Raw genomic sequence first — 22,168 nt, forward strand, 5'->3', positions numbered from 1 at the left:
ATGGAAGTCGAGGTCCCCCCTCCGTAAGTCTATTTTCTACAAGAAAATACTTGCCAAGTTTAATATCTAACACTCTCTAATTAATTGACAGTACTGCGATGGATCTGGTAGCCGAGTTCATCAAAAAAAGATACGATGACATTGTGAATAAATATGTTCAGGATGGCGGGTGGGAGCCTTGGTTTCAAAGCGAGTTTCTGGATTTCATAAAAATCACGGCGGGCGAGAATCAGAGATACAGCGGGCGTGAGGAACTCATCTGGGATAAGCCTCACGATAAAGATAAAGTGGACATCTTGACCTTTTACATGATCGGCAAAGAAAATTTTGTTGAGGCTATCGAGTTTAAATGCGCTTCGACCAGACAAGACTACCATGAGACGGACCTTGGCCGACGCATGAAAGCGGATATTAAAAAGTTACGGGATGGGATGCCATTCGTGAAGAAATTTGTTCTGGCTGACCAGAAAATGTTCTACGCTGTTTCGATTGGTATTGCTCTTGATCCGGTTTCAGCCACATATACAGAGAATGCTTTGACGGAACTCCTAGGCAATAAATGGTCAAGCTTCTCTTGGATCCCAGAGGATAGCAGTAAGAGAACTATCACTGCGTTTACATATTGGGGTCATGCGGATAGGTAATCACTGTATATTGTTCACAAAAGTGGTTGATCGGTCCTTCATAAGCGCATTCATATATATTCCTTTTGTTATTCTTACAGATTGTAAATCCTTCCTTTGTACTTAAACTATCTGGGCAACGAGGACCCATGATATTTAGTAAAATTATTGGTTTGCTTTTGCTGTAAGCGCTTGAATTCGAGGAAGCGTTGAACTGTTGTATTTTATCAAAAGCTTCTAAGTTGAGCAAATCGTCGTCCGCCTAGGCCTGTGCTCTACCTGTGCCACGAGTTCCGGCATTGTGACTAATACCATATGGCCATTGCTTGAGGTGCGTTACGATGCGTGGCATACAGTTCGTACCCGCCTTTTCACTACCCCTAATCCAGTCAGATTGTGCTTGTGCATTGCGGCTTAATTTGGTTTCATATTTTTGAGTTCAGCTGATAGAGCCTGTGAAATTGAAGTCAGAGCCTCGGCTAGCTTGTGCTTCTACTAATTTCGACTGCTACAGCATGCAGCACGATGCTGTTTATCAACTTCCAGCCGTGCACAATGTCATATTCCAGATCATATTTAAAATATTGCAGCCCCATGAATCTCGTTATCCCTTCGTCATCAAGCCTATTTTGGACCACCGACGTCTTTATCATGCAAGGAATAATTGCAGTCCCTTATCGGTCGCCCAAAGTTAACGTCATCAACCCCTCGTTCTTCGCGGATATTTTTAAATTTCTCCATTCTCATTAAAATCCAATGCATCACAACATTGAGAGCTCCTTCAACTACTGAATTCCGACACACAATCCGATTATATCATGTTTCTGCATTTATCTATATCTAGCAAATCTGGTCTCTTTCTCCCAGATAACATGGGAAATGCGAGTTTCTCTTATGCTTCAACTGCAACGAGTTTCCAGATCGGCGTCTTAAAGGTTGTCGTCTCCAGAGCGGGCATCCTGGACCTTGCAACATTCTGAGACAGGATTATCAATCCTCCAGCATAGATCCCTGATTTCACTCGGAGAAATGGGGGAGCAATATACTTGGTCGCCGGATTTCAAAAAAAAAAAAAAAAAAGGCTTGTTTGTGGCCTGTTCCTCGACACATATTTTGCCTAAACTTGTCCCTCATTTATGATCGCATGATTGAGGTTATCTCGGAAATTTTGAGCGACTAAAAGTAAAACAAAGATCAAATTTTTGTACCAACGCAATTAATCAGCATCAAATGGATCCAGAGGAGCCGGCTTCACAATCTGAAGGTATCGTCAAACCGAGCCGTGATTAACCGATGGTCCGAGATAAAGCAGCGGCCCAGTGAGAACGTTCGAACCGTCAGGGCCGTCGCGTCGCGCCGCGCATGTTCTAGATTTGTGATTTGAGATATATCTGAATTAAGGTTTATGCAAGATCTGGTCGGCCCGCATGGAAGCTCGAAATTTGATAAAAAGGTCCGAAAATCCTCGTAGCGCAGGTGGTTTACATTGGAAGTTTTCAGGTCGCAACAGTTACTCTGAACGCTGGGCTCTCAATTAGACCAGACCCAAAAGTTCAGTGTTTGGGCCCCAAAACCATCACATATCCTCAATTCTACGACCATGAGTCGCCAAACTTCCAACGTGGCCAATACGCATAAATTCTCTACCACAAAGTTGACGAAATCCATGCAAATCAATGTTCCGCATTCCCGTACTCAGTTCCTGTTGTGCATCATCTGCTGCAAATGCACGCGACCCAAACGTTAAACCGTTCCGCATCTCCCCGAGGATCGCGGTAGAAAGTTTGATCGTGAATTCGTAGAATTAGCTCGGGTATCTCATCCTTTTGATACACAAGAAGAAGAAAAAGGCCCACCGGCGGTCAGAGCATTTTAACATGTTATTCGACCGTAAGGTTTGCATGTGCAATAATAATGTCCAGAGGTGGGGCCATGGTCAGCCCACAGGGTGGTATATATGTTGTAATTCTGCCCCACAGCTTTCGTCGGATGAAGGGCTACAACCACAGTCTTTATAGACGTCTTTTAATTCAAGTCAGCTATATTAGCACCTACATCTGCGAACTTAATCGATCTCATTGGTAAATTAATACTTTTACCTCTTCTTGAAAATTTATCCCTCTTCTACCTCCGACCGAGTCCAATCGTCAATATTCGGAAAGATGAATCCAGCACGAACTTTACAACCCACCAGCTCGTTGACGAAAGTCAGGGCATCTCAAATGCTTCAAATACCGAAGTCTTATCAGAGAATCGTATATACAAATACACTTGTTTCACCTGTGGAAGGAAGTTCTTTGAAAGGCGCGAAGAGGTAAGTTTTCTTCAAAGGTAACAATACGATTCATACGATACATAGTAGCTGACAGTAGACCTTCGAGCACATGTAGAACCATTCCGCCACCGCCACCTCAGAACCTACAGAAAGGAGCCAATGCAACTTGTTAGAAATGTTGCATATATAACCGATCCTCCACCGGCCACCTTCACTTACCGCAACTGGAGGATAGGCTTCTCGGCATTTTCCTTCTCTCCCTCCTCCTTTACTTTTTCCTTTGAAAGAGATGGGAAGCTTAAGTCAGCCTCAATCTTAGCATTTCTTAAACAGGGTTTTGCAATGAAGAAAGATGACAATAATAGAAAAGACTTCGCGGAGAAAACGGAGTCAAACACTAGCACCTTTTGAATGTGGACCAAAGAATGGCTGGGGTCAAGGTTTGATATTTTGAAGGCAAGCGATGTAGTATCTTTTAAGGTATTTTGGGTTTAACGTTTGTTCTGTACTTTGGACTTGGTGGCGTTCTAAGCTGGGTAGGTCTTTTACGAGTGTATCAATTTTCGGACTGTATTCTAAGATACATCTATACATGCATATCATTGCTTTTAAGTTTTTCAGGGGGCTGCGCCTGGTCTCGAGGCTATTCAGGGGGTATGTAGTCTCATGATTAGCATGCATGAGTGGCTTTTGTCGACTCTATTTGATATTCAATACCAATGCGTTATCGATCGATGCCAATGCCAGGTGATATTTTGTGTTAATCGTAGTTTAATTGATTAAACTTCAGGTTCATCTCAAGTAGCAATTAAAAAGGCTAACCTACATACATATATGGAGTCTGATGCTTGTTCGAACGTTGCACGCGCACGCTACCCTATATATATAGCCGCGTGCGGACAGCATAATAATATCGATATGATTCTCGTATATCACCACTTAACTTGTCTCAAAGAAGGCTTAATCTTCGGATATGATATCGCGCGCCCTACGCATTTAAACCTACCGAGTAATTAGGTAATTTTTGTGCTAAACAAGTAATATAGATATCTATGCATTAATAACCTATAATACGGTCCCATTGTTAAGCGGTCCGATAATATTATAATATTAATATATTATATAATACGGAATACGTAACGCTTACAACCAGAGCTACCTCTCAGCTTAGAGCGTCCGCCAAGCAATCTTCATCATCCAAGAAAGAAAGGCGGTAGTAACCTGTGCGATTGTAAAAGGCCCAATGTTGATTTAGATCAGCTCGTCCTACATAACATATACATATGCATGGCCCGGGCCCGGCTCTATATAGTGCTCGTCGCGTAGCACCGATCGAGATCCCATCGTCAGATCCCGCAGATCCAACACACAGAATACAACAACCGGCTCAAACTATGCAGCAGCTAGAGGCCTGGGTGATAATACAGCTCCGCGCAATGACGGGGAGATAAAGAAGCCCGATAGTTAGTTCACATTAACATTTTTATCATATAACATATCCGAAGACCACCCGGGATCATTATGTATATAATTTTGTTGCATAGCGCATGTTTATTGTCTTGTACCCTTAGACTGTCAATATTTCAGCTATGATGATCATATGAATGTTGAACGAGTTAACGAGGATGTCAGACTATGGTATATGATCATACAAAGATCTATATAGATAGACATTCGGGCCAATACCTGAACTATCTTTCTGGTCGCAAGACTACTTTCAGGTCTAGATACGAGATATATAATAAAACTTTTCCCATGCATAGTGCAGGGTCCTATGTAGCCAATACGTAGTAATACTTCCCACCTCTAACCAGAGCCTATCATAATATATTTTAGGATATCGATGCCGACAGGCTCTATCTATCTCGTAGGCTAGAACTAATGCTAATGCGCATCTGAGAAATGATATTTATAAATTTATTGGTTTTCTAAATTATCGAGAGCTAGGCTACCATTGGCCGACTGTTCCACCGCAAACACACCTCCAAGCTAGCGCTCTAGATATCATTGGCAATATGTCTTGCACAAAAAATGTGACTGGGTATTTTAGTCTAATAAGAGATGAAAAAAAAAATACATCATACGTATACTTTGCCTTTCATCAACTTCTAAACCTCAGTGTTTGACCGATATATATATATATAGAGCATATACAACGACTTCGAAACCTTGCCTATATTTGTTGTATATTATACTCCTGGCACCCCAGGTATATTGAAACCATCTAAATAGAAATATACACTCTATCTACGGGTGGAATTTACCCAGAAACATGTTTTATGTGACGCAATACCTCTGTATATAGATTTATATTGCTGAATCTGCGGGGGAGTCCAAAGCGCAGGGCAGGCAGCCGTTTGAGTTGCGTGTGGTGTTTCGTTAACATTACTCCCGTCCCGGCGACGAATCGGGCAAGCGTGATGGCGGCGCAGAACGAACATCATGTTTACCCCCAGCCGCTGACAACCCCAAACACAACCTCTCCCTTACCATCAACCCGCTATCACCCGCTGTATTTACCAGCTTCACAGCTTCTGATATCCCCGAGATAAGCTTAGAGCTGTTTGGTCGTTAACCTCACGTTCACGACCTTTCAGACGGCTACAGGATGTCCTTTTTAGGGATCTACCGGGCAATTTACGACTATGCTCCGCAGATTGACGAGGAGCTTGCCCTGAAAGAGGGGGACCTGCTTTATGTTTTGGAAAAGTCCTCCGAGGACGCCTGGTGGAAGGCTAAGAAGAAGGCTGCCGCAAACGAGGATGAAGAGCCTGTGGGCCTGATTCCAAACACCTATGTCGAGGAGGTCAGTGCTTCAGGAGAACAACGGCTATGCGTGATTTGATACCCAGTAGCATTCGAGCTTACCACATGTCTCGCGATTGTAGTCTGTACCGGTCGGCAAACTTCGGGCATTATACGACTACCAGAGGCAGACCGATGAAGAATTGTCCTTCTCCGAGGATGCTATATTGGACGTCTACGATAACTCCGATCCGGATTGGAGCCTGGTAGGGCTAAAGGGCGAATACGGCTTTGCCCCGGCCAACTACCTCGAGAAGACCGACGATGCTCCAATTCCAGCTGTGTCATCTCCAATCGAAGCTGCTCCACCGCCGCTACCATCTCGGAACTCTGTAACTCTTCCACCTCGGCAGCCGGAGCCGGAGCCTGAGCCGGAATCGGAACCTGAGGAAAGTCCGGTTCGACCATCTCCAGCAACTACCATAGCAGCGGCGTTGAAGCAAAGACAGGCTTCAATCGCTGCCCAATCGCCCGTCGCATCCCCAACTACAGCCCGGTACACTCCTCCGCCCCAAATGCATACCCAGAAGGCTGTCCACTTTACCCCTGAAGCAAGTGACGATGACGAGCCTGCACCACGCCTTCCCGAACGGCCCAGGTCTGATATATCTACACCCTACGCCTCGCCGATATCTCCAAATCCTCCTACTACGTTTGAGCAAATGGAAGCAGCAGGTGTCCACCGGTATCCACTCGATGAAATCGTGAATAAGAAAAAAGTTCCATGTGTTCTTGAGCTCGGCAATGGCAGGATCATCCTAACCCCACAGAAAAAGAGTATTCCATCGACTACATGGGAAATCGAAGATTTACAAACATATAGTGCGGATGGGAAACATGTCGGACTCGATCTCGTTTCACCTATAAGATCGCTTGACCTCCGTGCCGAGAACAAAGAAACTGCGAGTGAGATTATCAGAGATTTGGGTGAAATGCGAGGTGCTGCTAGAGCAGCGGGTTTGAGTGAAGTCATGGCGATTGCAAAGAGTGGTGGAAAGAAACTCGGTATCATTCTTTACGACTTTGATGCCCAAGGGTCCGATGAAGTTAGTGTCAAAGTCGGAGATGAAGTTGTCATCCTCGATGACGGCCAGTCAGATGAATGGTGGAACGTGAGACGTATAATAAACGGGAAAGAGGGTGTAGTCCCCAGCAGTTATGTTGAAATCAAGAATACCCGGTCTATTGAGGCGCCAGCCACTGAAGAGTCGTCGAAAGGCAAGGAACGAGACTCGCGATATAGCCACCAACATAAGGCCAGCGTTGGCCCAGGGATCATGCTCCCGCCTCGCGATAGCAGCCTGAATACTCCGAATACAACCTCTACCACCTCCAGTAGAAAACCGACAGGAAGAACGGCTACAAGCGACAAACCAAGTATGTAACCCAGTTTCCTAACTTACTATTCGATACTAATGCACTTCATAGAACCGAACGCAAAACACGTCCGGACCTGGACTGACAGATCTGGGACTTTTAAGGTCGACGCCGAATTTCTCAATCTTAGAGATGGAGTTATCCACCTTCACAAAGTCAATGGCGTCAAGATCGCAGTTCCTGTCGCCAAGATGTCTAAGCAAGATCTCGAGTACGTAGAAAGGAAAACCGGATTAAGCCTCGACGAAGACAAACCGCTATCCGATCTTCGCGGAAAACACAAAGCAAGCGTCACAACCGCAATTAGTGCCGGGCCTTCCACTTCCAGCGCGCCCAAGTCGCCAATCGGTATCACCGTCGACCGATCCAAAGGAAGCGGAAATACGAGCGTTAACGACTACGATTGGTTCGAATTCTTCCTGAACTGTGGTGTGGACGTTCATGCATGCCAAAGATATGCCAACAACTTCGCAAAAGACAGCATGGATGAATCGATTCTTCCGGAAATCAACCAAGCCGTCCTGCGAACGCTTGGACTTAAAGAAGGAGATATTTTACGGGTTATGAAATTCCTAGACAACAAATATGGACGGAAGAAAGAAGAGGTAACTGGTAACGGAGATGGTCAACAAAGTCTATTCACTAACCCTGATGGTGGTCTTAAGAATAACACGCGTAGAGAACGTCCGGCACCCGGCGTCCAAACCTCGGATGTAGTGGATCCTAAGATGCTGGAGCAAAGGAAGCCCACCCCGGAACCCTCCAAGATGCAGGAAAATTCGGCTAAAGACAACGACCCCTGGGCCCCTAAACCCTCGAAGCAAGAATCAGAACCACCAAAGTCTGCCTCCCCTGCTCCCCAGCAAGTGACCGCTGCCCCAGCAGAGACCCAAGCTCAGCCAAAGCCCCAGCCTCCTACTGGTGCCTTACGAGAGTTATCACTTTTGGACGAACCATTGAGACCGACAGTAGTGGCGCCTGCACCTTCAGCGGAACAGTCAGCACCAGTTTTATCTCCGCCTGCCCAGCCTTCGTCAGCTCCACCACAGCAAACTTGGCAACCTCCTCCCGCGAATATTCTTGCAGCTCCATTATCAGTCTATCAGCAACCAGCACAGCAAACCTCTCCGACATCGCCTCCATATATCAACTATCAGCAAACTGGTGTTCTTCAACCCCAGCACACTGCTTTCCAAACTCAACCCCTTCAAGCCCAGGCTACTGCCCGACAGCGACCTCAAGCACCACAAATTGCTCAGAACCTAGGAGGTTTAGTTCCCCCGCCACCTCAACGACCACAGTCCACTCCTGCTCAGAATTTCCCTCAGCAAATTCAACCACTGGTCCCTGCAATAACTGGTTACCAAAATGTGTCATCTGTCGCCCCACAAGGGCAGTTGAGCATGCAACAGCAGTTACAACAAGCCGAGTTCCAAAGGCAGCTACAGGCTCAGCAGGCTCTTCAGCAACAGCAAGCCCTCCTTCAGCAACAACAGGCTGCAGCCTTGCAACCTCAACTTACCGCAGTTCCAAACAATTTTGGGATTCCCCAGATCAATTACGGAGGAATAGCTGTTCAGCCGACCGGCTATGGTCAACCACAACTAGGCTTTAATAATACGCTGCTTCCACAACCCACCGGCTCAGCATTGGGACCTTTGCCACCTCCTTTCAAGCCCACAGTTGACCTGAGTCTCCCAACTCCTCTGCTACCGCAAAATACTGCCGTTCAACAGCAACAAAATGGATTTGGGAATCAATTTGGTGCCGGCGGCATCAACAAGAATTTGATGCCAGCTCTGGCTCCCCTCAAACCGCAGGCTACCGGCCCGGCCCCGGCAGTCAAGTTTGGAGTTACACCTAGTAAATTAGCGCCCCAACCAACGGGCGTAAGGAAAGCCAACCTGAACGCTGCCAGTAAGTTCCTCAATATTATATTTTAGCTTCGTACTTGGTACTAAAAACTAACTCCAATCACAGCTCCGGAGAACCCATTCGGCTTTTAAAAATATGACAATGTTCCACATTCAGAGATTTTAGCTTGTAAAGGCTCAGCTAGGGTTCCATTAGCTTCCATACTTTACAGAACCCGATATCTCCTTTATGAGAACTTTGACCCAACCTCCCAATTTTCAAACTTTTTTATTTGTCTTTATTCCTGCAGTACTCAAGCCATACTAATTTCTTTTGTTCAATACTGGGTTTGTCAATTACTTGCGAGCTTTGAAGCGATTCGCCCCCTTAGTCTTTAGGTTATTCTATAATAGTTTTCCATTAAATATAAACATTTGGTTGGGTGTAGAGGTTGGAGAAGCCCGAGCTCGATCCACTACGCCAAGGCTGTGCACGGTGACCTGCTCACGAACTTTGTTCTCAAAATTAGAACTCCACATTACTTCCCCGAACAATCCGAGTTTGGGATTGGACCATCATCTGCTGTCAGCATTGTGGAGAATCCGTCGGTTCCGTCCATAGGATCCTCAGCTTTGGGAAAAATTTCGGCCGGTCGTCTTTGATTCCCAATCTGAAGTCAACTCTCTGCTTTCTAGTCTCGAATCCAACTGTTTGATGCGACAAGCATATGCGTTTTCCTAGTAAATTTATCCGGTGTTTGTCGGAGGGCTACTTGCTTGGGGTAAAAAGTCCGTTCGGGAAGTTTAGTTATAAAATTCGGCTAAGCGAATCGACTTATAATAAAAACGTGGCCCTGCAGCTTTCCTGCTAAAATTCCTGTATTGGGAGATTCTGCACGGCCTTGGAACGATGCGATGCTCATGTAAACATACATATAGAAGCTAGAAGAGGGGAAGGCCTTTATCCGTGAACGATCGATCGCCGCAAATGTATGAATTCAGTGCATTGTTCATCTTTCTGACATCGCCGACACTTCATGAATTCACCCTATATTAATTACAATATCTTCAAATTTGCAAATCTTCAAGCTCCATTCCTCAGTGTCATTGTTGTAATTTAACATCTGGAATGCACGGACACGCCCGCGCACCCAACTAACAGCCCAACTTACATTCGTACGAAAGAAAACGGCCACTATTCGCGTACTTCTGTTCAGCATTTTATACCACGGCAAATCCGCATGCCCAGGCTGTTTGCCATCAGCTTGACCTATCTCGAAGCTGACTAATTTTCCCAAGATGTGGGGTGGAGAACAGGCGAAATTAGGAGACTGTCGCAGTTCGAACATGGTCAGCTGAGCTGATAACTACTAGTTGAAACTTTTTTTTTTTTGAAATTATAACGACGGGCATTCAGCTTCTAACGATCTACTATATCTGTAACTCAACCCTAACCTCTCGCTTGGGGGGGAGTGTTAACTTCACAATTTCCATAAATTTCAGGGCCGTTCTTCATAATTAATTAACGGTCGTATATTACCGACGGGCAATTTCAGCTGACCGGACAGGTTAACGGCGGGAGGTTAATCAATTTTAGGACTTGGAACGCTTTAATGTAATCCCACCGAGGCTTGAGGGCTCGTGTGTGCACAATTCTGGGCACGGGCTGACAATTTGTTCTCGAATATACAGGAGAATTCCCATAATTTTCCCGTTCAGTCCATATTTGAACCCTCCCAAGCAGCAGCGAGGTTGCTGTTATATTTACCCAACTGTCGGCTAGCAATCACGAAACCATCTTTCAAACTCCACCTTCTCGACTCCTCTTAGCACGAGGCGACGGTGCCAATCCAACAAAACCTTTTCCGAAATTCTGATATGCACCAGCCACTATAGATTCTGTAAGCATAATAATAGTTTCTTCTCACACGTCAGCATCACCTTTAAACCGTTTGGGGGATCTGACCAAGCGTTTCTGGGATCATGGGCCGGTTATCCAATCTTTCGATCTCGGGTTTCCGGTATTGTTTTCCACAAACGCACTTTTAAAATTGGCTGAGCTCGAGCTTAATGACGTTGTACTTTTAAAACCCCGGCACGTGGTTTCCGTAGCTACCGATGACAAGCCGATATGGTGATCATGGTGGCTTCAGCTATGAGCGACGGCGGATTTTAGATTTTTCTTTTACCTGCTGGTTATTCCCGATATTATATTACTATCAATCCGTTCATCTTATCTGCGCACAAGCTGGTGCAAAAAAAAACATGTCATGGCTAACATGAGTGTTTCATATTATGCAGGGCGATATCAATAAATCAATAACAACTTTCGATATTGATGGTGCATGCTATAGCTATGGCGCGGTAGTGATGCAACATTTACTGTTTTCGATCCAAATCCAACAGTTTGTCGACGCCTCTCGAGCTCGCCAATCTACAGATTCGTCAAGGCCGCAAAATTGGATCGAGCTGGCAAGCTAGCGAGCCATAGACACTCGAATTTACAAGCTGGCCAGCTAGAATATCCCTAAGACAGGCCAGGAAATCCATTTCACCCAGTTAACTGTGCAATTGTAATTATTGCACCCATCGAACCTCAACCACTTTGTCGGCGCCAGCTCGTCAGATGGCGTTTCGCTCTCGAGCTCGCCTACACCCACCCGATAATCCGTGGATCCCGCTCCAGGTAGACAAGGAATTCAACCCGACAGTCCAGAATTATACGCTTATCACCTTTCCGCCTTGTGATTTTGCTGGACGTTGAGGGTCGAGGGTTGAGGCTGAATTATTCCCTGTATCTTGCAGCCACCCTAGCCTGGATATCGCTGCAAAGATCTATCACACATATAGCTACTCGCCACAGGGTCGAAAATTAGAGAGCTCAATTGCTCAAGGGTCACAAGCTCCTTCTGAAGCAGCTTGTCAATAGACCGTATCGGCGGAAAGTTACAGGATCTGGATGCAACAGCGTGATTTCCGAGAGAAGTTACGTGCCGTGAGGATATCTCAGATATAACCAACCGCCAACATATCTCACTCCCGTACAATCCTAATATACCCCCCAGCCTCGGACTGATATTGCCCCTCCATTGATAAATCCGCAATGCCGGTTTTCATATGTCACAGCTCATCTTAAAATTTCGAGATAGCGGCTGGGTAGTTCATGGGGTCTACAGTAGGCATCGAATGATCTTCATCCAAGTGTTCGCTGCCCCAATATAAAATTTCTTTTCCAATCCTTGGATGATACGTACGCCAACTTATTTGCCGTGCCGTCGACGACGAGGTTCTTTATCTTCGGAGATTCCCAAACAGAGATCTCAACCATCAGTCCGAAGCTTCCAGCATCAACCGTCCGGATATATCGCCCCAAAACAAAATCCAACACGTATATAGTTCTCATTCACACCTATCCTCTGCCTCGGTAGACGATCCAAGAAAAGGCCCCGTCAAGGAAGATCCTAGTAGGTCGATAAAAATCCTTAGCGAATCTACCGTCCCGGAATTTAAACAAGTTGACTCGTACGCCTAGGCTCCCCCTTGAATGAACCCCTTTCACGAAAAAAGGTACTATCTCAAAACTCCAAACAAGTTTCGGGACCTTACTATCCGTGCGCATATTGTATCCCTTGACAGGTGTCACCCGAATATAATATCACCTACTTTATTATATATATATATCCACCACTTTTTTGTTCCTTCTAGAAAAACCCGACGTCAAGGTCTAGGAACGCCTTATATCTTTTCCAACAAGGGGAAGGGGTCAATTACGAGCGAAAGAATACGAGCAAACAAAATTCCGAACATCTGGGATCACCTGGACTCTTTAATCTGGGTATTTATAACCTTTGAGGACTTTCAAGCTTTTCCCCGCGAACCCCGCGAGCGATTTCCTCGTCCTTCGTCGGAGTTTCATTGCGGAGACGGGAGGTTTCTTTTTCGTCTTATGAAAGTAAAATTTTCGTCATCCTATAGCCAAAATCTTCTACGGAGATACAGTCGACTCTCAACTTTCAACCTGCAAATCCTACCATGATCACTCTTTCTATCTTGGCTTCTCACGGATTCCTAGGCTCGGTGGACTTGTCCAGGCATTCTCTCTGGCTGTTAGTCGGGATATAAAAGCTCGCCCCTCTCTTCGAAGTTTTTGGAGGCATCATCTTTCCAGACGCCACTCTAGAACTTCTACAGAACGAAGCTTAATATATCTCGGGGCAGGCCTTCCCTTCGCACTTCACTTTGTACTTTCCTTAATTACCATTTTACACAACATAATCAGGCCTTCCTTATGTCGTTTCTAGGTGCCCAGGACCCCCACGTGACTGGTGTTATCGAAGCCGCAGCTGACGATATAGACGACGACGATGACAATGGCTACGCTGACTCCACGCTCGGGTCCGATGAGTAAGTGACCCACTTACAGTTTCATCCTCTCCTCTAGAAGTTTTATTTCATCCGGATTTTTTCCGCTTCCTGCGCCTGAATCACACATCTGATAATGGTCTAACACTAGGGCTCGATATCAAATGTACAACCACATCGAATCGATATCCCGAAGAGCATCGCCCGTCCCTCTATCTACCAGGGTAAGCTACGTAAGCGTCTCACAATCTCCTGCTAAGATCCCTTTTCCCCCTCTCCTTTCGCCGTTTTGCTCTTTCCAATTGAACCATAAATTACAATCATCCGGCTATATTCCCACGACTCGCACAACCACTCCTTCTACCCCCAGCGAGAATAAATGGCGAACCGTCGACAGAGCCAGGCAGCAGCTTACGCTGGTATTCTACAACAGGAAATCGACCGGCTCAACCTCAAGCATCATATGTCGACACTATTGTTCGACGGAAAACTTCATTTTGCTCCGATATCTAGAAATCCGCATAGGATTTTGGACTTGGGGACTGGTTCTGGAAAATGGGCTGTCGATGCTGGTTAGTTCCACCCACACACCACTCTTGCGGACACACAGACATCTACCGTCTATTCCCTGCTTCGTTTATTGTCTACCTATCCGTTACACCGCTGTGAAGAGTTTTCCCCCTACCCCTCTTTCTGGAGGCTTGTACTTGAAAAGTCAAGCCAAGTTCTCGTGCCCCTGGTCCTTACCTACTTAGAGGACCAATGCCATCATTCAACATGATGTTCCCAGCATATACCATGCCTAATGGTGACCCCCAAACTCTTTTTCCAGGGCTCTTTCTACGGAAACGACCTTCGTACGATTGGGTAGAAATTGCTAACATGCGCATGCATCTTAACTGCGACCTCGCTCGTCTCAGCGGATGAGTACCCGATGGCGCATGTTATCGCTACAGACATTACTCCGATCCAGCCGACCGTAATCCCTCCTAAGTAAGTCCCTCATCTATATTAAACATTCCAGACCTCTTCTCTCGGGTATCGCCATCGAAGATTCCATATTGTTTCCAATTATAACCACAGTTTCTAAATCTCCTACACCTTCGTCTCATCTTAACATTCCTGCAATATTACCATCATGTCAACCGAAAAGGCCTTGCCCTCCCTTGAGATCTTCTTCCCCCCGCACGCGAGCCTTTTAGCGGGCTTTCTTTCGGAATATCTCAACGTTTCTTTCATCTATTCTATATTATCCTACATGCATGTTCCCAGTTTCGGGTATATTGTTGCGTTGTTTTCTTGACATATGCAATAATACCACACACTATAGCTCATATATACGCTACTGCATTATGATGCTTGTGCTAACTTCACCCCCCGTTCTTGTTCTCTTCCCCAATTCCCGACCTGCCGGGTGTCGGGAAATCACACTACTTCTCAGTTGACCTCATCTCTCCGACGTGAGTTGAGTCAAGGAGGGTGGTGTGGCACGGGAAGAGAACCTAGGGAAACCCCTGTCTTCTATCCATAGTCTCGAATTCCTATTACAACACGACTATAACAACGACTGGAACTTGCCCCAAAACGTCTTTGATCTGGTTTTCTCCCGCTGGAATCACCTGTACATCGATGACTGGCGCAACTTCATCCGACAAGCGTATATATCTCTACGGCCTGGCGGGTATATTGAATTACATGAGGAACTGCACGGGTACTACTCCGATGATGGGACGTATTCGGCGCAGACGAATCTGTACAGATGGAATGCAAGATGCCGAGAGGCTATGCAGCGATTCCCGGAGCGGGAAGTCGATCTGACGAGCGACGAGATTGTGGGGTACATGCGCGATGTTGGGTTTGAGGATGTGGTCGTACGAACTTACAAGGTTCCTATGAACGGATGGCCGAAAGACGAAACGTACAAGGAAATCGGTAGATTGCAGCAGGCGCAGCTGTTGATGGTGGTGGAAACGGGTACGAAGGTTCTATTGAAACGGGCACTAGATATTGATGAGGACGAGAGTATGGATCTCGTCCGACGGGCTATGACGGATATGAAGAATAGAGCGATACATGCCTACCAGAAGCTGTACGTCATATATGGGAGGAAACCGGATCAGTGAGTGTTTGATTACGACGGGACGATTTATGTGCATCATGCATGGGTGCGAAAGATTCATTCCTTCGCAGACGACGAGAAGCCCTGGATGGCTTCATCTATCCTTATATTTCCCTTAGCGTTTTGTTTTTGATGAGCCCCTTTTGCGATGTTCCTGTCATTTCACCGATAGACACACGATCCCCTTAGACTACTCACGTAGATCATTATATAGACTGTTGTATTATGTATCATGTATTTTATGTAGATTGTATTCTAGATTTACGGCGGGTACTCCAATAGGCCCGGAAAGCAAAAAAAAAAAAGGCCCAATTCTGCAAATTAGCATGCTTTTGGTTCACTCATTATCGTACAAAGTCTCCCCCTTTATTTTCATCATCATATTTCGGTCTGAGCGGCCGTATCCCTTGATACATCCTTCGTATCGCCTGTAGCGCTGCCGCTATTTGCATGGGTCCGTTTCCTCTTTCTCTTAGTTTTCGATTGTTCCCCACCTGCACCTTCCTTTGAAGTCTTGGCAGGAACTTTCGTAGGTGGCTTCTTCTTCTTTCTCATTACGCTCAACGGATTTGGTTGCTTCTGTTTCCCGTAAATTTTCTTCTTTTTTAGAGCCTCTTTCGCGGCTAATTCCCTTTTCTCCGGTGCCCCACTTGTTGATTGGTCATCGGATTCCGATCCAGATCCATCGCCATCTTTCATTTCCTCATCATCGTCTTCGTCCCTCTTCCGCTTTTTTGAAGCCGGTTTATCTTTCAATCCACTTCTCAGCTTTCCCTTCTCTTGGTTTTCTCTCCATCTAGACGTTGCATCGCTAATTTGATCCAAAACCATGACACTTCTAACAATGTGTATTCCAGGTACTCCAGGGTATTCTCTGAACTTCTCCCTCATATCCTGGTCGTCTGTAGCCACTACATAGCGATGTTTATTCGGTATCGGTGCATCTTCAGAGGGTATAACGACCGAAAGCATGCATTCTAGTGACGACAAAGGATCGTCGCTGATGGAATGATTACAGCGTCTGCGCTCGAAGGTCTTGGCGAGGTTGATGAGTGGTTGGTTATCGGTCGCGTAAAGGTGTCGGATACAGCATTGTGTTATCACTATTTAGAAATATGTTAGACTGAGGATCTTGGTGATATCTTTGTGACTGAAATGGGAAGGCGTACTTGGTTTGGCCTTGCCTTGCAATGTGCGTTCTAACATGATGATGAGGTCCATTTTGTATTTCATTGAGTCTTGAATGATTGTTGGATCAACTAGATTGTAAACTTATATTAGCGAACCCTCTGAAGTATGTATTGGGTAGTTATCGCAAGTGGATTTTCGTTATCTTGCAAAGGCGATACGATTCAAAGATGAGGGTTGAAGCGTACCTACCGAGTACCTGGTATGGCTCGCGAAATCCGAAGCTATTGGCGTAAACCGCCATTAGCTTTTTGTACGCTTTCGACCTTCCCGCCCTCATGTTGGATTGGATCAAGTATGGGAAGCCGACGGATGGAGGATGAGATGGGGTGAAGTAAGATGAGGTGGGTGAGCTTTGTGAAGTTGAAGATTCAAAGTCGATCGCGACCGATTTAGAAATTTGCGACGGAGAAAAAAGCGTTTCGGCCGAAAACGGAAATACAACACTAACAACACCAAACCTGATTGTGTAACCCCAGGTCACTTCCACAAAGTTTTAGCTAGTCGAGTTCCCTAAGCCTATCTGGTGTCGTAGCTCGATAGAGTCAAGGTCAGATCATCTTCAATCTAATGAAGAAAATACAAGGACCTAAACCTACAAGCATGTTACAAGGTGTGAAAAATACCCTTCGCAGTTAGGGTTCTCCCCCGTCCCTGTTCAACTCTCGCTAGGACCCCTCTATTGAAAACAGTCCCGACGCACTATGCATAGTTATGCGTTAATTGCTCGCTTTTACAGGCCTACCCATAAGGGACAATACTTTTTTTTGGATTCTGAAACTGCCAGGGTCTTTGAAAATTTTTTATTTATTTCGTTGTGAAATACAGTCGTTGCCCTCACGGTAGTTAAATTTTACCGGCTTCCTTCACGTGTGATTTCAATATTTCTTAACAACGGGCTGCGTCGAAGACATGACATTTGGCCGACTGTTACGTGTTCACATGTACATGCACAAAATCATATGTTTATACACCCTCTTACTATTATTTTTTTATATGAAACGTCTTCCAAGCGGCTATGCCGCCGGTTCAATTCCAAACCTCGAGTCAGTCAATTGTTCAACACTGCATAAGTAGATCTACCCGTAGATACTTCTAACAAAGTCTATTCTTCGCCAGGGTACCCCATCCTTATTCAAATGCCGCTCACGCTAACTTAAAATTATCAACCATTTATATACACTTGTAACTATCAAACGATTTTATTTTCGTAGTTAGGTATGTACATAGCCGGATCCTTGCCGGCATTTCGGTGAGCGTTCATCATCAGCAAAACTCGAGGATCGTTCTTGATCTCTTCCACTTTCAGATGAAGAATCGCATTGCCGAGACATGCATGACGGTTGGGCAGAAGAATATAACAATTGCTACAAAATATTAGCCAAACACAATATATTCAGTGTCGATCCTTCGTCTCTTAATTTAAAGACTGTAAAGTCAAAATGCGTATGTATCCCAATAAGACAATATACAAAGATATATACGGAGCACATCCCACCCAATGAGTCCTGATAGACGTAATTTCCACATACATGTTCCAACCTCTTCCCCAGAATTTCCGATCTGGATGGGTAGGTACGCCACAAAATTACGCCATTAACCTCTCTCAGCCCTTGGATTCAACCCATGCCCATCAAATTTTATCTTTTCGATGGAGCTAAAAGCCCTATGTGAGTAATGTTGATGTAACTAAGAACAACACCATTAGTCTATTTCTAGAACACAAGCAATCAAAAAACTCGATCCTCTTACCATGGGCCTGGAATGTCCCGAAGGTCGGCAATCGGAATTCGCAAGTCAACTTCGGGCGCTTAGACCCCCCACGACTGCCTCCGAATGTGTTGTTTACCTCTGTCGAAATAATATTACTGTGTCACCTGACGATCCTTTCCCTTCGAAATAATAATCTCCAAACCGGATTCTGCTGGCAATGAAGATCACTGCGTCGGGAAGAGCATTCCGGTCCCTTTCCTGTTAGCATCTTATCAAATATCTTAGAACCCCTCTAAATATCTTGAGTGTTTGAAAGGTCTGGAACTCGTCGCAGCATCCGTGACATCCTTGACATCAGAACTCAAGTTCTTGGCATGAGACAAAGCTCAATTCTAGACCTAAACCGATACAGGTTTTTTTCTTTATATTTCCTTGACGCAAGGAGCAGTATTGAATCACCACCATAGGTTATAGGTCTTTCAGGCCCGCAATATTAATATTTCATATATGTAGGCAGGATACATTGCATTTTGATTCTACGAAGCCCTGGAATCATCTTCCGGGTTCGATCCCGCAAGGACCTGCAAATGTAGAAGCGGGTTACACCGAGGTGATCTCACGAAGGGGCTGTTAGATTCATTAATGCATTTCGTAAGCAAAGTACGGGATGGAACGAAGACGTCAGAAACCTTGAGGAATATTTGGAGCAAGATTATTCACCAAACTCGTTAGTTCGCAATGTTGCAATTCATACTGTTAATATTCGTGGAATCCAATATTATAACGATAACGTTTTCAAGCATAGGCCTGACTATAGGTACATGTACGTACATACATAATCCCAACAAAGAGCAATCCTCACGAAAGAGTGGTACCGTTCCATGGTTTCTGCCGTCTTGCCGTCCCACTGCATCTGTATAGACCAATGCCGACATTGTACAACTGACTTTAGGTAAGAATACGAGTACATACATTACTACGCACGGGTCACTCGGCCTTAGCAGCAGATAAATCAAATCTACGAGATACGATACCCGCATACTGGTACACCGTCTACTGGTCAGGAATCCAGGGAAGATAAGCCTTTCCTTTCGACGGGCTTCTATGTTAAATCCCGTCTTCACATAGCGGAGCGATACTATGCATTCTCATTATATGTTAGGATCGACACATGGTAATTCCCAAATCGCCGACAGGCATGCAGCTTTGAATGCATGCGTGTTGGCGGGCGTGGGGAAACCCATGTATTCACAACCTAGCGCGATTTGCGGATACTAATTCAGGGAAGCCAAGTTAATATTGCATCGCGGGCCGCTCGCTCATCATCGTTTAGCATCGCCATAGGCTGCTGTCGTTTCCCATCGTTTCGGAGCTGAATCATGGGGCCAAACGGCCAAATATCATATTTATCTATACAGAAAATTAAATCGTAATATATCGGATGATTTTAATTTTGCGTATTGCGGCATAAAAGTTTCTTGTGAGAAATAAACGAGTATATGTTGCGATAATTGCTCGGATAGCTGAGGCTTTTCAAAACATCGATGGATACCATGGATCTCGGATCGAAGTTTGCAAGTCTAGCCGTCAACCTGCTAGGCTTCTCTCGCGTTTCGAATTACCACTGAGGCTGTGAGGCGAGCGAATTGCTACAGTCAGACCTCCGCAGAGTGGTCGCCTCGTTTTTGAGCCAACGAAGCCATGCCCTTTTGGGATCCTATATCTCGCTGTCCAATTAGCGAACGCGGGCCCTTGGATGTCCCACCCTTTTGGGGGTTGCCTACAATCAAAGCAGGTTTGCTGGCTAGCGACCGCTGTGGCCTGACAGACAAGCCTGACCAGGCCGAGCCTGAGGGCAGGAAGAAAAGGTCCCTTCGTGCTAATACCTTGGAAATCAGCCTTGCTTTGAAGCATGAAGTCCATTTTTACCTCGTTCAGAGAGGAAATTTAGCTAGCCAGAATGAACGCTAGTGCCAGGGACAACAGAATCCAGGTCGGAATTCTGGAGCTCGCTAAGGGCTTCGTTCCCCACCGGGCTTTGCGTATCGTCATCACCAGTCCCCGTTCCTGCCAGCCGGCAATCGAATCTTGTGCCAGGCTACGTCGCTTGGACACTTTTGCTGTCCAAACTGAACGCTGGTTTTCCCACACGTATTATTAGTGAAGGTTTGGGGGAATCCCTACCGGAACCTATTCCTGTGAGCGAAATTGGCCAATAGCCAAATGGCAAGAATAACCCGTGACGGTTGACTCTCAGTCCGTCCTCATAACTATCGAAATGGCGGCTCTTAACTTACAAAGCCATGCATACCATCTCCTTCTATGCCTGTCTCCCTGGCTCTCTTATTCCGCGGATGCAAGTCGATCTCTCGAGTACTCACAAATGCTATAAGACTGTAAGGCCTCCTACAGCACTCGCCTTGACCTCTTCCTTTCGTTCTGCCACTTTCACCGAACCGCTATAAGCAGCGCAACCATACTGCTATTTCTGCTTTCCTCGATTTTAGACCGTCCGAAACTTGAAAGAAGACGCTAAATCGAGTTCAAAGCCAACCAAAGACATCCCAACTGTTTTAATATAGATATCAGCGCCCGTTGTCGCCTCGAATAAATATACGGGCCGAACGGTTCCTTTGTCGGGAATATCGGCTGGGCTCTCCTGAAAGAAGAAGGAAGGAGCCGTGGGCCACAATAACCCGTGAACCCGTAACCAATCAAGCCAACCAGAGAATCCCTCGATCGAGCAGCGAACCGGCCCCTTTGCGGCGACTAGGCTCAGAGCAACATCGCTGAATTCCCGTAAACTTCATTTCGTACTCCTGACGATTGTCCCCGGAGAGAAAGAGGCGACGCAGGTTCCCCATCATAGAACCTTCGCTGGACTTCTGCTCTGACTTGTTCAGATAAATTAGCGGACCAATTGCAAAATAGGGCGGGCTCGCAAGCTTCCCAACATACTATACCGTCCACCATGTAGGTTCAATCCCATCTGCCCACCTCCATGGGGCCCGCACATACCCAGTAACTGCAGCCAGATCTTCGGACCTGCTGCTGCATGACGAGTGGCTTTAGCATCATAGCCTAATAGCGGAGAGGGAGCTAACAGCCAGCGCCATACTGTCCTAGCCAGCCCGCAGTCGCACGACGTTTTAGTCCCAACCAACAACTAATAGCTACCGGGCGACTTTCCCTTGACACGTCAGAGCCACCACCCAACTTGGTAGAACCACTTGGAAGAAATACCACTCAACAACACAGCAACCTCAGAAGTCAAAACCAATTCTTCTCCACTCCACTCCGCCCGTCAACTTCCTCGTCTCCATACTTGCTCCTCTATAGCTTGGTACGCTATAACCAATTACAGTTTCAACCATCGACAATATCGGCCTGTAGCTGCTCCTTTAGCGCTGGCCTCAATCCACTTATCCTTTCCAAGTATAGTCACTGCTTCCGAACGCCTTTTGCAACCAGTGAATACCCAGTCTCGTCCGCTGGGCTCTCATACCCCCCTCTTCTTCTCCAGTTATACTCTTCATCCTTCTGTTTCCCTCAGATAATCTCATTCTTTAATAGAGATTCTATACTATTACACTTGTAAAATAGGCCTCTGTCGATTGGCTTATTCTAAAAACCACATTAGAGAAGAGTCACCGCCCACTCCTCTGCCCAGGTTCCCCTTCCCAAGTCGAGCCTTTGCATTTAACTTAGCCATTATCCTCTTTCGTCATCCTCTTCTTTCCTGTTCCTTTCCTCATCACACAAAACAATACAGCCTGAAGTAACTGTTGAAACGGTATCACGTTTTTGCATCCTCCCTCTCCTCTCTTTCCTTTTCCTTCTGTTTTGAGACTAC

At 45.8% G+C, this 22,168-nt stretch overlaps 4 protein-coding genes across 4 annotated transcripts; 3 read left to right on the forward strand and 1 right to left on the reverse strand.

Moving 5' to 3' along the window:
- Nucleotides 1-644, forward strand: AOL_s00007g127 (uncharacterized protein; the record flags this gene model as incomplete). Its single annotated transcript, XM_011120028.1, has 2 exons — nucleotides 1-23; nucleotides 92-644. 2 exons carry the CDS (start codon nucleotides 1-3, stop codon nucleotides 642-644), a joined length of 576 nt encoding a protein of 191 aa, XP_011118330.1.
- A 4,862-nt stretch (nucleotides 645-5,506) lies between these two features.
- On the forward strand, nucleotides 5,507-9,086 carry AOL_s00007g128 (uncharacterized protein; the record flags this gene model as incomplete). Its single annotated transcript, XM_011120029.1, has 4 exons — nucleotides 5,507-5,704; nucleotides 5,787-7,080; nucleotides 7,132-8,997; nucleotides 9,061-9,086. 4 exons carry the CDS (start codon nucleotides 5,507-5,509, stop codon nucleotides 9,084-9,086), a joined length of 3,384 nt encoding a protein of 1,127 aa, XP_011118331.1.
- Nucleotides 9,087-13,221: 4,135 nt separating this feature from the next.
- On the forward strand, nucleotides 13,222-15,418 carry AOL_s00007g129 (uncharacterized protein; the record flags this gene model as incomplete). The annotated part of the gene is made up of 5 exons (XM_011120030.1): nucleotides 13,222-13,337; nucleotides 13,447-13,519; nucleotides 13,693-13,867; nucleotides 14,216-14,288; nucleotides 14,827-15,418. The coding sequence occupies 5 exons, from the start codon at nucleotides 13,222-13,224 to the stop codon at nucleotides 15,416-15,418; spliced, it is 1,029 nt and encodes a 342-aa protein (XP_011118332.1).
- Nucleotides 15,419-15,792: 374 nt separating this feature from the next.
- Nucleotides 15,793-16,846, reverse strand: AOL_s00007g130 (uncharacterized protein; the record flags this gene model as incomplete). The annotated part of the gene is made up of 3 exons (XM_011120031.1): nucleotides 15,793-16,517; nucleotides 16,584-16,673; nucleotides 16,795-16,846. 3 exons carry the CDS (start codon nucleotides 16,844-16,846, stop codon nucleotides 15,793-15,795), a joined length of 867 nt encoding a protein of 288 aa, XP_011118333.1.
- Nucleotides 16,847-22,168: the final 5,322 nt, after the last annotated feature.

Source organism: Orbilia oligospora (genome assembly GCF_000225545.1).
Source record: "Orbilia oligospora ATCC 24927 unplaced genomic scaffold scaffold00007, whole genome shotgun sequence".
Lineage (NCBI taxonomy): Eukaryota > Fungi > Ascomycota > Orbiliomycetes > Orbiliales > Orbiliaceae > Orbilia > Orbilia oligospora.